Raw genomic sequence first — 17,537 nt, forward strand, 5'->3', positions numbered from 1 at the left:
AGGCCCATAAATACATACCCATAGTTTCCCCACCTGCCCCTCCTCTACAGCACTCATCCTTACTGTGGGTGCAGGTGGGGTCTAGCCACACCACTACACACTGCCCACTCCCCACGTGTCGGGACCCATTTTAAAACAACTAAAAGCCTGTTCCTCCCAGCACAGGACACGTACACACCGACACTTACAAATTCTAAAAATCACTTGTTTAATAAATAAAATAATTAAAATGTATTCGTGTTTTGATTTTTTCATTTTCAACTATAATGTATGTGTCTAAATACGCCATAACTTTCATATCCATACTAAAAGTAAACTTTAGCCAAATGTCTTAGACAAAGGATATATGACCACTACTACAATATAAAGAAGAAAGACACCAACAACGCATTATGGAGACATGTTGCCGAGAATAATGGTTGTGGTGTGTTCCATTTTGGCATATTAGATATAGCCAAGGAAAATCCGAGGGGTGGATGTATTAAAAAGAAATTAGGTGAGCTTGAAGCAAGATGGCAAATCAAATTGAATGCCTCATCCCCCCCTGGATTAAATGATCATATATCTGTAAAGCCTATTCTAGAGAATACAGTTAGCTAGATTATTTGTAGGTCATTTTTGTCGCTAAACAGCGACTTTCATAAATAATGGTATAATATTACACAAACACAACAAGATGTGTGTCAAATTATAATTTATTGCACATAATAATATGTTTTATGCAATAATGTACCTGGTAAAATGAGAGTGTATCTTGTTATTCATTACAATATGTACTAAGTTAGATGGTTTTATGGCTATGCACACTGGCACTTTAAATAGCTAATTGGTAGCAATTACCAGCACATTTGGATAGGATGAAAGAAGTATTTAAACTGTGAATTAATGGATATGAATTGTTCTGATGAAGTCTAAATAATTTAGATGAAAGCGCTTAACCGTTGTATTTTATATTCATTTTAATTATTATATCTATTAAACAAGTGATTTTTATAATTCGCAAGTGTCGGTGTGTACGTATCCTGTGCTGAGAGGAACAGGTTTTTAGTTGCTTTTAAATATTGTTGACTCGTTCCTACTTCGCGTGGTTATTAGTGTCAGGACCCATATCGTACGTTGTGTCGAGCCATGGGTCATCAGGCTTGCACAACCTACTGGTCCATGTACGTATACAGCCTGGTTGGATAAATCATTATAGGGACTGACTCTGATGATCATTAATTTTTGGGGTGTCCCACAAGGGACCTTGTCTTTGTTTCAAGATTAAACTTGGCAGGTCTCTCCCACTGGTAGTATCCTGCCTGTGGTTTGGGAAGCAGTGATGTGTTTACTTGTATCATGTGTTTGTATGTTTCACCTGTCTAGGTGAGGGTGGTTGATGCTACATGTTATACTTTTGTTGATTGGACACCTCACCCCCATTTGCATGGCCTGTGAACATATATAATTCGTAACTGCTGTATTATATCCTAGCTATTTATGTGTGTATATTTACACACACACACACACACACACACACACACACACACACACACACACACACATATATATATATATATATATATCTACATTACTATATACAGATATATCTGTATATGTATGCATACATGTATATATTTATATATTGCTGTCTATATATATCTAACAACATATGGGTGCATGGGTGTCTGCATATATGTATATCTATATGTGGGTATGTATATGTATTCTGTCTCTGTATGTATACATTTGTACTACAGAGAGGGAGAGGTATATCTCCATGTAGCTATGGGTAGATATACACACACATTCCTCTACATGTATACATCTGCATCTGGTTATTCCATTCTTTGCCATGTAAATTAGACTTTGCTGCAGTGGGACTCGTAGCGGGTGTGGCTGCTTGTTGGGCGACGCCTCTGCCCAATGAACACTTTTGCTCACATCCCTGGGGCTGTCCTTATAGAACCACATCAACCAACACCTGCACACCTAGACCCATAACTAGCTACCCATAGTTCCCTCACCCGCACCTCCTCTACAGCACCCATCCTTACTCTGGGTGCAGGTCAGGTCTGAACACACCACTACACACTGCCCACTCTCCACTTCACGGGACCCATGTCGTACGTTGTCTCGACCCATGGGTCATCAGGCTTTCCCACCCTTGTATTCTGTGTATGTACACACCTCAGCCAGAATAGCCATCGCATCGGCTTCCTTTGGTTATATGTCAATTTTTGGGGTGTACCACAAGGGACACTCCTGTCTGTGTTCCAAGATTAGATTTCACAGGTGCACTGTGTACCCTGCCCGGTTGTATCCTGTCTGTGGTTTGGGGAGCAGTGGATTATTTACATTGTTTGTGGGTTTGTGAGTATATGTCCTCTGTCCGGCTGGGTGGGGGGGTGCATGCCACATGTTACATGTTTCTTGCTTGGGCCCCTCAGTACCATTGGCATAGCCTGTGAACATATGTCATTCTTGTGTGCTCTTTCCTATCATAGCTGTATATCTGTGTATATCTACACACACACACACACACACACATATATATATATAAAAATATATATATATATATATATATATATATATATATATATATGTGTGTGTATATATATATATATATATATATATAAAATATCTGCATACATATATATATATATATATATATATATATATATATGTATATATATTGCTGTATGTATGTATATATATATATATATATATATATATATATATATATATATATATATATATATATATATATAAATCGATGTGGGTATATGGGATGTACGGCCTTAATCTCACTTATCTATTGCTATGATGGCTTAGTGGTTAACTACTGTGACTACAGTGTACGGGGTCCTGGGTTTGAGCCTTGCTGAGGCAGTTTATTTTGTTGCTGGGTGGAACTTGGGCCTTTGGATCCAGAATGATTTAGGCACTTTACAGTGGTTGTAAGCGGGTTTGCACAGGTTTGCACGATGGTAGGCACTGCTAACCTCCGGTTACAGTTTCTTAGCTTCTACTTTGCTTACTCTGTGTGGACAATGCGCACTTGGACATGCTTACCACTAATTATTTGTTCTTAGACCTGCATTGTTGTTGTGTCTTTCGGCTTTTCCCGGTTAGGGGGTCACCACAGCGGAACTCCAGTCTGCTAATGATTGGCAGTAGATTTTTACGTGCCAAGTTGCCAGCCCTGATGCACAACCTTCAACGAAAATACGCCCTTTCACGCATGCCTCCATATAGAAGACGCTCTAGCTGAGAATTGAACAAGACAACGTCTTACTGTGAGGCAACAACGCTACCGCAGCACTGTACATGTGCCTAGCACCATACATGTGCCTTATTCATTATGACACTAACACTTCACATGTGCATTTCATGCAGTACGCCAGTTCATATTTAATTGTTATTCTGTAGGTTATATGGCGAAAACAATGTAAAATTATGTTCATATACAGATTTCCCGTGAAAATGATTTGTGTTGCAGTGGGACTCATACCGGGAATGCCTGTTCGTTAGGCGGATGCTCTAACCACTCCACTATTGCTGTGCTGCTTCATTTGCATATATATTCCTTGTTATCATCTTCAGCCTTTTTAGCTGCTTTAACCATAGCTAGGCAATGGGCAAACCCACACACCTACAGTTAGCTGTACTCGTGGTTTTAAAACACATCAATAATAGGGATTCTTTGTTTTATTTGACTGTACTGTTGCTGTTGAACACATGGGGACTGTTGGTGGAGATATGCGGACACTTGTAAGCTGTCTCGCTCATTTATTTACACATTCTTCTGTTCTATTTTGCAGGGGCGTATTTATTCTGAGAGCTCTGCTCTCAGACACGCCCCCTGCACTCATCCACGCTCCATGTAGCATTTGGAGTTCAGGCAGCGCGCCTTCATAAATATGCATGGCACGCTGCCATCCTCCTCTTCAACTGCCACTTCTATGCAGGACTAGATTAGTCCTGCATGGAAGGTTAGTAAATCCGGGGAACCGTCTTGCTTTTTTTTCTAATTTCAAGTTATTTTTTTTTAGCCAGTATACAATTAAACTAGACTGCTAATATATCTCTTCCCCTATTTCCCTTCTACCAAATTTAGCATATAATTCTTTAATTGTCGATCTCTCAGTTTTTAAATCAGTTTTGTTTAACTCTACCTTAAATGGCCTTTATTTTGGGCAGGTCCGAGTCGTGTCTTCACATTTCCAGCAGTTGTTGCTTATTTCCGGAAACATCATTTATTTGTGTCTCTGGTGTATAGAAATATTTGTTGTGAAACTTCCAAATTAAAATTCTAAACATTTTTTAGACTTAATTGCAGTTCTGCAGTAAAATCAGATTTCTATCCATTCTAGATCTTTTACATTTATGCCTTTGAGTTCTACTCAACTCTTTTCTTGACTAACTTTCTTTCCTAACCTAACAATGGGAAGGATATATGCATGTCTCCCAAATGTACAACAAAGACTAGAGGATTTAGGATCTTTGCCTGGAATTGTTTACATACAGTGGATATAAAAGTGTACCCACCCCTGTTAAAATGTCAGGTTTTTGTGATATAAACAAATGAGACCACAATAAGTGATTTCAAAACTTTTCCCACTTTTAATATGACCTGTAACATGTACAATTCAAGTGGAAAACAAAATTGAAATCCTGGCAGTTCAGAGGTTAGAGAGAGGGCAGAAACAGAAGGAACATCAGGTATGTTTCTTTAGTTTTGCATAACATACCTGATTTTTTATTGTATTTTCACTGTCATGTCTCTGTCATATCTCTGAACTGTCTGGATTTCAAAGTTTATTATTTTTTTTTAATTAATTAAACTGAAAAGCTGCTTAGGAAATATCAATAGAATAAAATCCCGGGTGACTGGAGTTTTTCTGTTGGTATATGTTCAATTTACAATGGGCACAATAGTTGGGTTGATCAATCAGCGGGCATGTCTTTGAATGTAAATGACCTGTCATTGTATAATAAAAAATAGTTACCACGTTCTTGTGATTTTTACAAACTCCATTATAAAACTTGGACACTGGTGAATGCTGCTACTGTAATGCTGAGGTTGTGCTGAACTGCTTGTTCTCTCATTTAGTAGTCCTTTTATTTCTAGAACTATGAACACTTGTTTTTATGAGTTTATGACTTGTTTTTGTCAAATTCTAATGGGAAGATCACAGTGCAGTATTCCACAACACCATTAGAGGCATTTGACAGATGCGGACATAAAGATTTAAATGTTTTCACTTAACTTCAACATCTGCAGGTTTTCTATGATGTTCAATATTAATATGATTTGTATTTAATACAATTATTCTTGAGTACTAAACTCACCATAATTTCATTGTTTACCAATATTCCTTTTAGGTAATCAAACTATTACTGCTGGAAACATCAAGCCAAAACAGGAACCACCACCACTTCCCAACATCCCTTCACATGTGAGGAATGCTGTCTTTGCAGCTGTGATTTTCTCAGAATTTCTTAAAGAACTAGCAGCTATCGCTCAGGAACATTCCATTTTATGCTATAAACCCATCGATGGCTGTGAAGAATAAGGATTTTAAGTTCATGAAAAAAACATAGATCTTTTTTAAACTGAAGAACTGTTTTTTATGAGGAATATTTTTGACGTGATGAAAGTGAGTTTTTAACGTTGACTCTGGTTATATGCCACAGGCCTTATGAGAAACTGTATAATAAATTATGAAGCTCACATCTGGTATAAACATTAAGCAATTTTATAACACTACATTTGGTTTACGGGTTGCAGAGATGTGAACTGTAGAGATTTTACTTTAAGAAAAAATGTGTTTTCATTATTATTTTCAAGAAACATTTTAGTGAATTATAAGAACTTAAGAAATAATGTGTGCCTTTTTAATTATAGCCAGGTATTTAACTGTCAGAGATTTTGCTAGGTGGCACAAATGGCTTTCACAGTCAGTCTTGAGAAGTCGCCTATTCAGCTGGAAAGAATTCTTTCACACAGAGTGCCTGGCATTAATTTTTATAGCAGATGGACCATCTGAGAGGATACATGCCATTGTTAAATTCATTTTTCCTTTAGACAAATTTGTTAGGGAGTCTCCAAGAAAAGACCCTATTGCTGACTTGCACATACCCAATTTTGACTGGAGTATACAGTTCCTGTTAGTGTTGATGTGCTGAGCTACCTATTTAGACAAAATGTATTTATTACTGTGTTGGCACAAGTTGTGCAACATAGCTGCACTGTCACCGTGGATGAATTCTAGCTGTAGAAAAACTGTTGCACTACAACAGTGTTTGAGCCAGAGCAACCATGAAAGTGATCATGTAGCCAGATGCACAGTCTTAAAGCTGCAGGTGTGGTTAATGTACAGGTTATGATAAAGAAACACAAAAAGTGGATGAATGTGGATGTTAAGTCTGCAGTACTCAACTTTAAAGCTGATTCATGAAGACAAGTTACAGATCGGGAGTTGGTGTACAAAACATCTTTACATTGGCAAGATCCTGCACAACAGTAAGTGTTCAGAGTTCATTTTATACTCACGAGAAAGAAGCAGTTCAGTTGAAGTAGCCCATGCTAGAGGAGTAGACACACACACACACACACACACACACACACAAAAAAAAACTAAATTAAAAGGAAGAAAAATTATTTCATATAATTTTAACCTTAAAATCCATTTTGGTGTCATCTGATGGCACAGCTGCATTTTTCTTTAACAGTCTGTGCAGCTTGGCTGCCAAAAAAACAAGTTCTGTATATCAGTGTACACTGTGGATAGCTTGCCTGTACCAAAAGTATGGTTAAATTGTACTTGATATGGCCTTCAGCTTCCAGAAAAAATTTGGACTAAGTGTAGAAGAAAACTTCAAAAAGTGACACTATTAGCCACCTTTGATTTTATATAAAAATCAAGTTTAAAGCACAAGTTCCTGCTTCTGCCATTATCTATAGTATAACCAGTCTGGAACAGATCTGCAGAAAATGTACACAGAGTTTAGGTCAGTAAGCTGTTTCTGTAATAGGGGAAACTAAAGCACAAGAGCTCCCAAAACGACTAACTGTTCACATTTGATGAGATCAGAAAATGATGTTCATTTGTGCAGATTCCATTGAAGGCAGTGAAAAAATATACTTATGTACTCTTCCTAAAGTTGCTGTTACCTGTCAGAGTAATTGCTTAGATTTTAGTTACAAAAAATATAAACAGCATGAGCAAATTTGAAAAATTCCTGAAATCTGACTGGATGGACCATTTTTTTATGTTTAAAATAATCACTGCAACCTAGTGAGGAAAAGTAGTGATAATTTTCTTTAGTTTGCTGATCGTCAGGGAAGAGATGCAACAGTTGTGACTAGGTTATCACTTAAAACTAAAGCTGATATATTAAAAAAAAGATGGGACATGCAGCAAAATAGATACAAAATTGATATTTGCACTTATCTTAATCTGTCATTAGGCTTTCTGAATGCTCCAACATAAAAGTCACAGGTTGAGAGAATAGTGACAAGTCAGCACAACAGACTACAGCACTACTACAGTAGCACATACAAAAACTGATGAAGGAAGTGAGACTTTATAATACATCCATAATCAATGAGAATTCACTATGCCAGCTTTGCTGTAGAAATAAAATGTATCACTGTGAGTAAATCCCAGAACATTCCAGACTGTTCCAAACTACATAAAGTTATCATTAAAGCCAAACTTCAAGGCAGTCGTTAAACTTCATTTTCTGTTGTATGTCATGTTTACACCGGTGGCCCACAAGTAATCATAAACTACAAAGCTAGCTATTTTCTATGGCAAAAATTACTTTTCTTGTTGCAATGTAAAATTATGGGGAGGGAGGGGAACAAGGAAGCTGATCTTTAAAGGCAAAGTAATAAGGAAAAAGATGCAAATATGAATAGGAAATGGCTGGTCTTTTGATCAAGTTAAATATGAAAAATGAAAACATTGACTATTTTTTAAGATTTGTAAATTAAGTACCACATGTTTATATATGTATTGCAAGGTGACAGTACATTTTGTTTCTGGGAAGGCTGCAGCATGTATATGTTGTAACAATAAGTGGCAGCATGCAGAAAATGTCTTTGTTAAAACATTAATATGTGAAATGGCTGGGATTATGATCAAACAGCTGGCAACACAAAGGCTGAATACTGTTTTAACACAGTTGAAACTGTTCTTTACTGAAAACCAAATTACCGTGAAAAAAGTGTTCACGTGGGTGGGAAAAACTTTTACACCCTCATGCTGGGGGGAAGGTAACCCCTTGTATATAATCAATTCTGAAATCACTGTATTATGCAAAATTGGCATCTTCTTCTGATGAAAAAATTCTAAGTAAAGTGTTTTGGCTGAGTTAGAATCAACAAACTGTCCTTTGTCCACCTGCCCTTGAAAATTGCTCTGAGTAAATAGTTGTTTTGCTATGGATTCCGTAGATGAAAGTAAGATTTCTTTTAAATGCCACATGGATGTAGTATCATACACAGTTTGTCCACTAAAAGAAAAGTTAAGAAACGTTTTGGTTTAGAACACAGTTATGTTACATATTATGAAAATACATTGTTGCACGTCACATAAATGACTGCCTCACAATGGGTAACTTAAAAAGCAAGTGCAAATATTTTTTTTAACCATTTATTTTTGTTATAATGTTGTCCTCATCTTAAGTGGGCTTTCTTATTCTAAAATGTGTAGTTTGTACTTTAGTTACTATAGTGAACTTATATTTATTAATTTTAATAAACTAGTGTTTCTGTGTATTTTATGCTGAGCAACTGTCCAGTTACTTCCTGATTCCATGTCATCCAGCCCCACCTTTTAATGATGCAGTAGAGGGGAGAAACAGTTTGTAGTGGGTTGACATAATGTCTTGACTGAAATCACTGTTGCAGTATTCCTGACATATGGGCTGTAACCACTGATGTCCAGCTGGGGTATGAAAGCTTTACCTTCCCTAGATTGTATGTCCAACCCTTGACCTCAGCTTGTATACATCGGAGTATAAAGATGGACATATGAGTGTGACTCCTCAGGCTGTCTCACCACCAGCCAGAATGCAGGTCATGCATCCATGAGACTGTTCGCTATTTGTTCGTTGGTGCCTTTTCTTCAATCATTTATCCAGCTAATTGCCTCATTGTAGAACCTTCCTTTTTGTCTTATGATTTTTAAAGAAAGCTGTAGTTGTCAGCTAGTTATGCTAGGCAGATTCTATACAAGGACTTGCATAAAAGTGTTTTTTTTTTGTCTAGAGGAGGAACACAATCACAGGTCGTCCTCTGTTTGCCAGTCGTTCATTCCAGAAACCCTTAGGTCTAGGCTTTCTACCCTCAGTGCCTTTCTTGAGACTAAGTGTTTTAAACTTTTGGTCCAGTCCAAGATGGCTGACCAGTGCATACAAGCTGAGGTCATGCTTCAGACGTATGACCTACAGAAGATAAAACTTTGGTACCCCATGCAGACATCAGTGGTGAGAACCCATATGTTAAGAATACTGCAACAGTGGTCAGTAGGACATCGACCATTATGACAAGTTCACAACTGTATTTTCTCCCTAGTCTGCAACAAATTTAGTAGAAATTAGCCAGAATGCAGCACAATCACTCAGTCAGATAAACACAACTATATTCAAGTGAAAGGTAACAGAAGTGGAACAGGATAATATTCTTAGTAAGTGCACAGTGCTTGCCAAACAGTGTAAGAAAATGGATGTAAAACTAATAAGTCATTGTCTACCAATTGATCACTTTTATGGAGAAAACTATGGATGTGTGAATCACATACATTCTGGATTTGTCTAGAATGCCAGTTACAGAAAAAAAGGAAAGAAACCTTTGCACTTGATCTCTAATAATGATTAGAGAATGGACAAACTTTACATCAGGAACATTCTCCAGCAGGATATTAATGTGCAAGTAATGCCCACTGAAAAATGAGTCCGCCAATTCACAGCAGATATCAAGCTGCTGTGGAGCTCAGACAGAAAAAAAAACAAAAAAAACAATGGCTGCCATTATTTTATGCTCGTTAAGCAGCACTTCTACTGTTTAGTGAGTGTAAAATGTAAAAAAAAATGTGAGTGTGTTTGTGTATGCATGCATGTGAGTGAAAGAGAGATCGATCGAGCCATTATTTTACACCAAGCAGTGCTTTTGCTGTTTAGCAACTGTAAAAACAGAAAAAAATGTGTATATGTGTCTATGTACATGTATGAGTGTATTTATGATTCTATCTGCATGTCTGAGTGAATGCATGCATGAAAGGAGAAAAGACTGTATATATGTGTGTTTGAAAGAAAAGATTGTGTATGTGTATTTGAGAGAGAGTGAACAGTTTAATTGATCAAGCCGTTATTTTACACTCGCTAAGCAGTGCTTTTGCTGTTTAGCAAGTGTAAAGTAAAAAAGAAAAACAACTTAAAACAACATGTATGTGTTTATATGTCTGTGAGTGAGAGTGTTTGGGTGTATGAAAGCAGAAGAGACTGTTACTTTATTACCCCATATGGTTTAGTAGTAAAGCCAGTTGTCATTTAGTCACTATGAAAATAAATTGGTTACTGTACTTTTAGATTAGTGCGTACAGCAGCTCAATCGTTGCTGTTCTTGGCTTATATTATATTGTTCCAATTTCTATATAAGCTGCCATATCCAGTCATGCACACATTTTGCATTACTTTAGCAGTTTTTATTCAGACGTAAATGAGACCATTTTTTTTTTAATTTTCCATTGTTTTCAGTTGTAGTTTTAATACCATATGGATTACCTGTTTGAGACCAGAGTAACTTAGCAGAAGTGAGTCACCTTCATTTTTGTATGTGACAAGGGATCTTTAAGGGTATGGTATAACTTTTATGATTGGCTTTGGCTGCATCTTTCTTATTTTCCTTTTTTTCTTGTTAGTACTACACCACGGTCTGTCTTCTAATCTGTTTTAGGGTCACTCCTCCCAATTCCTCTATCACTTTGAGATATATTAGATTCTGAGTGAAATATTTTACATTTCCCTAAATTAAACTTTAGGTGATTATTGCATATGATACAGGCAGCCTTCAAGAAAATTTTGTTTTACATCCCAGTATCCCCGTGCATGCCTCAGTAAGGGTTCTAGGGGGTTGTGTACACTGGGTACACATTGGGGGGGGGGGGTCTCACTCTTTCATAGAAGAACTGTAATCCATTGAGAAGCTCTGGCCCCTTTATAAGTGGATGGCTCCATGTCAGGTCTTCAGTCTGTACCACAGATACATTGAATACGAGAGGCACTGCCAAGATATGCCTCACCCCCCCCAGGAGAAGCTAGCAAGTAACACCTCTTCATTCCTCACTCACTTCAGCCAACTCCACCAGTGAATGGGACGCTAATCAGGCCTGAGCCAAGGAGCCTGCTAACTAAACTGTGTTTACGGCCCATTTTCTTTGTATTTCACTTATGTATGTGCCCTTTTATTCCCAACAGGTTTTGCCTCTTCCCCAGCACTGTCATTGAGCAGCAGCTTTTTCTCGCAACTACTTCTAGCAGGTAAAGGTGAGATGAAAATACACTAAGAAACTTCCAGCTATGTTATCTGTGAATACATGGGTGAGAATACATATTGGTGATATCAACCAGTACTTTGCCATCCCTTCCAAATCTCTGTTGACAGCTGTATGCTCAAGTGTTGTGGGCAGCTAACTGTGAACTTTCATAAAAATATGCATGCGACTTCTGTGTAGTCCTTGGCTGACCATCTGATTAGTGAGTATAAACTGTATGCTACACGCATGATTGCAGGAAGTGGAAGAGTGGAGGCTGTACTTTTAACTACTACACATCAAGGGGTTCATAGTGGGGTATGGAGGCATTAAACCGCCAGTGTGTTGATACTGTGATTGTTACTGAAATGGGATTCAGGAGGTGGAAGGATTGGGTGTTGGGAACTGCAGGGTGTGTGTTCACATATACAAGTTCATCATTCTCCCATTTCCATGTTCTCTAGCCATTTACTAGATAAGGAGTCGATCAGTCAGTTTTGTTGAGTCTTAGCTTGCTGAATAAAAGCATAACTAAATTTATAATACTCACATATATAAACACACATACATGCAAAAAACAAACATGTAAGTTACTTAGTGAAATGCACAAAACTGTATAATAGAATTAATGTTTCAAATGGTGCATTGTGCTTTTTCAAAATCTGTTCATCACAACCATTCAAACTCATAATGTGAAATAAAGTCCCATGATATAAAACATGTAATGATTCCTTAACTAGGATCATATATATCCAGATAAATGTGACAGAAGAGTGAAATCAGTTATCTCTTCTTAGTAAATGCAAAGGACGAAATTTTAAAATAGAGATGGCAGTAAATTTGTCCTAGATTCCAAGCCATTCTTGGATTTCAAGCGAATTTGCTACTTACTTTCTTCCCACAGTTGTTGTGTCTTTTGGCTTATCCCGGTTAGGGGTCGCCACAGCAGAACTCCGGTCCGCTAATGTTTGGTAGTGGATTTTTACATGCTGAGTTACCAGCCCTGACACACAACCTTCGATGAAGGCACGCCCATTCACGCATGTCTCCATGCAGAAGACGCTCTAGCTGAGAATCGAATGCAACAACGTCTTGCTGTGAGGCGACAAAGTAAAATATATATTCTCTCATCTTGTGTGTCAACCTATAATCACCTTACAACTTAACAGGCTACCATATAGCATGTTTTACCAAAGCATTTTAATTTTTTTAAATGTCATATAAATTATGTTCATTGTACTCTTCAAACTTAATTGTTTAACCTTGCATGTGAAATTGGCTGTAACAGCATCTAGCGAGGTTCACCAAGTAATTACTGCTAAATGTAACAAATAAAAGGAATGTTCCATTTAGGGAGAATACATACATTTATGGTAGTATCCAAAAGACAATTCCCACATTTGTAAGTACCTGACAAGTTACTTTGAACGAGAGCACTTAACAAAATATTGCCAGTGGTACGATTTCTATAAAAAAATATACAATAAGAGTCTTGTTGTTCAAAAAGGCGCATGCTGATTGGACAGCCCAATTAGCATGCTTATTGTAAATCCAGCATTACAGTAGCTGTGCTAAGAAAGTATCCCTACCGCATGGCTACTGTGCTCAGATCACAAGTGCTGCTTTTTTTCTCTGTAGTTTGTACCGGTGCTAGCTTTCAAATAAAACTCTGGGCAGCAAAACACTATGGAAGTGGCAAACTTTGAAGATTTAAATGAAAAAAAACTACACTGAACACATCTGCAAACTAAACATTCAGATGTTGAACTAACAAACTGTGGGGAAAAATGTTAGCACTCTGTAAACTTTTAAAGTGAAACACTTTCATTCTTTAGAAGTCCTTGTGAATAAAAATTATGAAAAAACTTTACAGTGTCTTCAGCAGTTTTCTCTGAGGTACTTGACTCTTGCATTTTTTTAATTAACACAGGTAGAAGAAACATGTACTGTGTAAGTGTTCATATATATATGCTTCACAATCTCATACAAGGAGGAAATTGTGATCGATCATTAAAGCTTGTTTATACATTATTTTAAAAAGATAGATTTCTTAAATAATATTGCCATTGTGATCAAACCTTGCCCCCCACATGGAGTACAGGGGTGGCTCCCCCTGCAAAAAGTTTTAAGGAGAGCAACGATTTTTGAAATTTGCTCTTCTCCTGGTTTTTTTATCTTTTTTTTGGCTTGTCGGCACTTGGCATTTTCATCATTTCAGTAATAGGAGCAATTATAATGGTTATTGCTATATGTTGTAATAAAAGGAAAAGCTGTAACCTCTCAGCTTCAAGCAAAATTGCATTAATGTGTTCAAAGATTTCATCTAGTCCCATAGTATGACTTCCTTTTTGTACAGATCTTTCTCTAATAACACTTTTTCCTGAATTAAACTGTGTACCACCACTCATGCAGAATTCAGTTCTTTGCGTGAGCCAGGAGAGAGTTGCAATAACTCATTTTTTAAAACTTTTATATAGCGTATGTGTAAACTACTATCCTGAACACCAACACAAAATTGTACTTCAGTGAGCCATGCTTGATATCAGAAATCAGAATTGTATCTTTTGTATTAACTTAAGCATACAGCTTAGTAAACTTGTCTGTTGTGCCCCACCATCTGTGCACACACACACAAATAAAAGAAAAAAAATCATCAGCAGCATCAGGAAAAATGTATGCCTCTTAACTTCCAGAAACAAACGTAGATGTATTAGAAGGAGCCATATATATTTCCTTTGCCATTTCCTTAATTTCAGTGTAATTTTTTTTTTCCTAGCAAAAACAATGATACTGCAAAACAGTGTTTGACACCATTGTATCTGTTCATGCTGCAATGTACTGTGAATACTTAAATAACCTACTAGACAAAACTGAAGGGTCTAATTTATGCTGAACTGAAATATATACTGAATGAATGTCTTCCATTATGAGTCTACAACTGTCAATTCATTTTTCATTACCTGTTTTATCTTATTATGATGGAGATCCAGAACTTATCCTGCCAGGCAAGGAGTGAAAGGACAGTCATTTTAGGAAACAACAAACTTCTGTTATAGGATGTGCACATACTGGGGGAATTTGGAGAATTGCCAGTTAATCTATGAGCATGTCTTTTGGATGTGAAAGGAAACTGAAAACCTCAGACAAAACTCTCACAGGCACATAGAGGATGTCCGGACTCAGCACTCCTCTTTGTGAACAACTTCTGCACTAGTACTTTGCAGGCTGTCTGGTACACCATCATCAGAAATCTTTGTACCTCATAATAGGAGGGGAATCTGTTACAGGTTGTGATGAACAGAACTTCAAAAAGAGCATCATGGGATATGAAGATGATGATGATTGGGATTTTCTTTGGGTAGCTTTTATTTTCTTTTCTTGGATTTTTTTTTTTGCATGCTGCTGAACCATTTGAGCTTTCAGCATGTTATTTGAATGTACATGTATGTGTACATTTATGCACTTTACCATTGATTGGGATTGAGGAAAGACCACACAACTTACACTGTTGCATTTTTGAGCAAAATTCATAGGAGGATACTGAACCACCACTATTTTAAGATAAAGAGTTAGGACTATGAACTGCTCTTGTGAATTCTATGGTTATGGAGAGAGTGGTTGATACAGAGGAGTGACAGTTGCACTCCAAATGATTATTTACAGGAAGGAGAAGGTAGTAGTGGCAACCTAGTCTAACACCTTCCACAGTGTGTTCATACAGATTTATCCCTTCATGTCACACGTTGGAAATTTAAATTGGCTATTATTTAGCACTGGATCCCCTGTGATAACACATGCAGGACTTTACAGTGTGAGTAGCATTTCTTCTACCTTCTGACACTGTGGTGTGAAAGTACTATTGGCAGCTGTACATCATGTTACCAGCTACATGGTAAATCCTACTCCCAAGTCACTGCTGTGGATATATTGTCTACAATCATTCTCTACCACTCTCACCTAAACAGCAATGTGTGTTAATTGTAGAAGTTTAGCACTTCTAATTTGCTTGGATCTAGTGCTTCCCCCACTATTCAATGATTAGTTTTTCCATGGCTCAGTGGCGGATTCTGAGTCTAATCATTCAGCCATCCATATGTCTGCAGAAGCGTAGATGTTTCCACATGGAGGAGTTGTCCCTTGGGTAAGGATTCCACCCTTTTCCTTACTCTGCTGTTCATTTTAGATTTGAGGGAAGGAATTTTCCTGTGGAAGCAGACCCACAACTTGTTTGCAAATGGATAGTGGCCTAGGTTTCAATTGCCGATCTGTTTGCATGAGGAACATGTTGCTGTCAGATGACATCAGATTGGCATTAGCCAAGGTGGGGCACCACTATCCATTCATGCTATTTCTCCCCCAGTTTAATGGGGAACAGAGCATGCAGTAACATGATAATGTCTGCCTTGCCTCCCTTCCCCTTTCCAGATGTCAATCACACCTCCTTTCTTTCTTTCTGTGGCATCTGTCCAAGATTACTGGAGTACTAAATGAAAATTACATTTTACTTTTGGAGATGCAGAACTCTTAGTTGGATGTTATTTCCTTCTCCCCTAATGAAATATTATAATTTCTTATGGCTGTTTTCAAATCCAAATGATCAGTGTCAAGGAGTAACTGTGCCTGTGGCCTGTCAGGTCATCCCAGGTTTTTAGTGCTGAACCATACCTGTCTAGCATGTTCTGAGTCTCTCGGCTTGCGTCCTTGGCTGGCAGGTACTTCATAAGCTGCAGTTGTTTCTTTCTGCAGCCACCTGATTTTACTTTCACATATATTGAAACAAAATTATAGAGTGAATCGCACACACCCTGTTACTGTCTGTAATGTGTTTATTTTGGAGTAATTCACTGTGATTTTGTGAATGCTGCCGGTGATGTATCTGATTATTAAGTTTGATGCGTAACTGTGAAAGCAGCAGATATGGCCATTTTTGCTGTGCAACTTCAGGGTGGACTGAAATATAAAAAAGACAATGGATGTGTTCTTTTCCATTTAATTTTTCATGAGATAAAATAAGCTGCTTTCTCTCATGAGTCATGGGCTGTTCTGTTCTTGATGTCATCTGAGTTTTTATTGCATTGGTAAGCAAATATTGTGCTTTTAAGATTTGTGTATATAGTTTATTCAAATCTACGATGTTTCATGTGGAAGAATTCCTTTTCAATTGCATTAGCTTTATTTTAGTACTCTTTTTGCACAAGCATGTTGTAAATGGTTACTATGCAAACTGCCTAATGTTTGATGTTTTTAAATTATGCAGTCTTCTAAATGCATTGAAGCTGGAAAAGGTTTATTAAATATTTTTATAGAATTCTCAGAGTATTCAGGACAAATGTTTTATTTCTAAAATCAATAATTAATGAAAGGGTGCACAAAAATTACAGCTGTGAATTTGTGTATAGAATGTTAATTTGTTGAAATAACAGTGCATCTTAAAATTAGCAAGATAATGAAGTGACCTGTTTTTGTTCTGGAGCACAGTGATTAATATTCATTTTTCTGAACATGACAGCAGTATCTTCTAGTACAAAGTGGGCACAACTCATTATGTTATCACACCACAGCACATATGTCCAGGTATGTACAATTTAACACAACTATCTTATATACAGTTTACTCAGAATTTAAGGATCTTGCTGGCACTATTGGCTAGTTTACTTTGAATTAAAGGACTTTAATTTTAGAAGTTATGACTTTAATACCTTTCCTCTGCAAAAATGTTTCCACAATTCTTTGCTTGCTGTTTTGTTTGCATTGCTTCTTTTGTCAGCTGATAGACAAGGTTTGGGCTTCAGGTAGTTAGTATTGTGCAGGTCTTTATGATTCCATTTCTACATTTGTGCAGTGACCCTGTATGTTTTATAACGAATAAAAATCCCTTGTGGATTCAGAAAGAACCCCACTTCTTGCCTTAAGGGCTGTGATAAAAAGGCCATGTTTCAGCAATATAATATTTTCATCTCAGATATACATTAGCCACAATTAGGAAATACCTAAATATTGGTTAATTTACAT

At 37.1% G+C, this 17,537-nt stretch overlaps 1 protein-coding gene across 1 annotated transcript in view; it reads left to right on the forward strand.

Annotated features, from left to right (window-relative positions):
- FHIP1A (FHF complex subunit HOOK interacting protein 1A) overlaps nucleotides 1-8,775 on the forward strand; it is a 990,350-nt gene extending 981,575 nt beyond the window's left edge. The window contains exon 13 of the mRNA XM_044062036.1: nucleotides 5,368-8,775. Within this exon, the coding sequence (XP_043917971.1) occupies nucleotides 5,368-5,558 (191 nt within the window). The 3' untranslated portion in view covers nucleotides 5,559-8,775. The remainder of the gene's footprint in view (nucleotides 1-5,367) is intronic.
- The last annotated feature ends 8,762 nt before the right edge of the window (nucleotides 8,776-17,537 follow it).

Source organism: Protopterus annectens, chromosome 2.part1, assembly GCF_019279795.1.
Source record: "Protopterus annectens isolate FY-2018-M chromosome 2.part1, PAN1.0, whole genome shotgun sequence".
Taxonomy (NCBI): Eukaryota; Metazoa; Chordata; order Ceratodontiformes; family Protopteridae; genus Protopterus; species Protopterus annectens.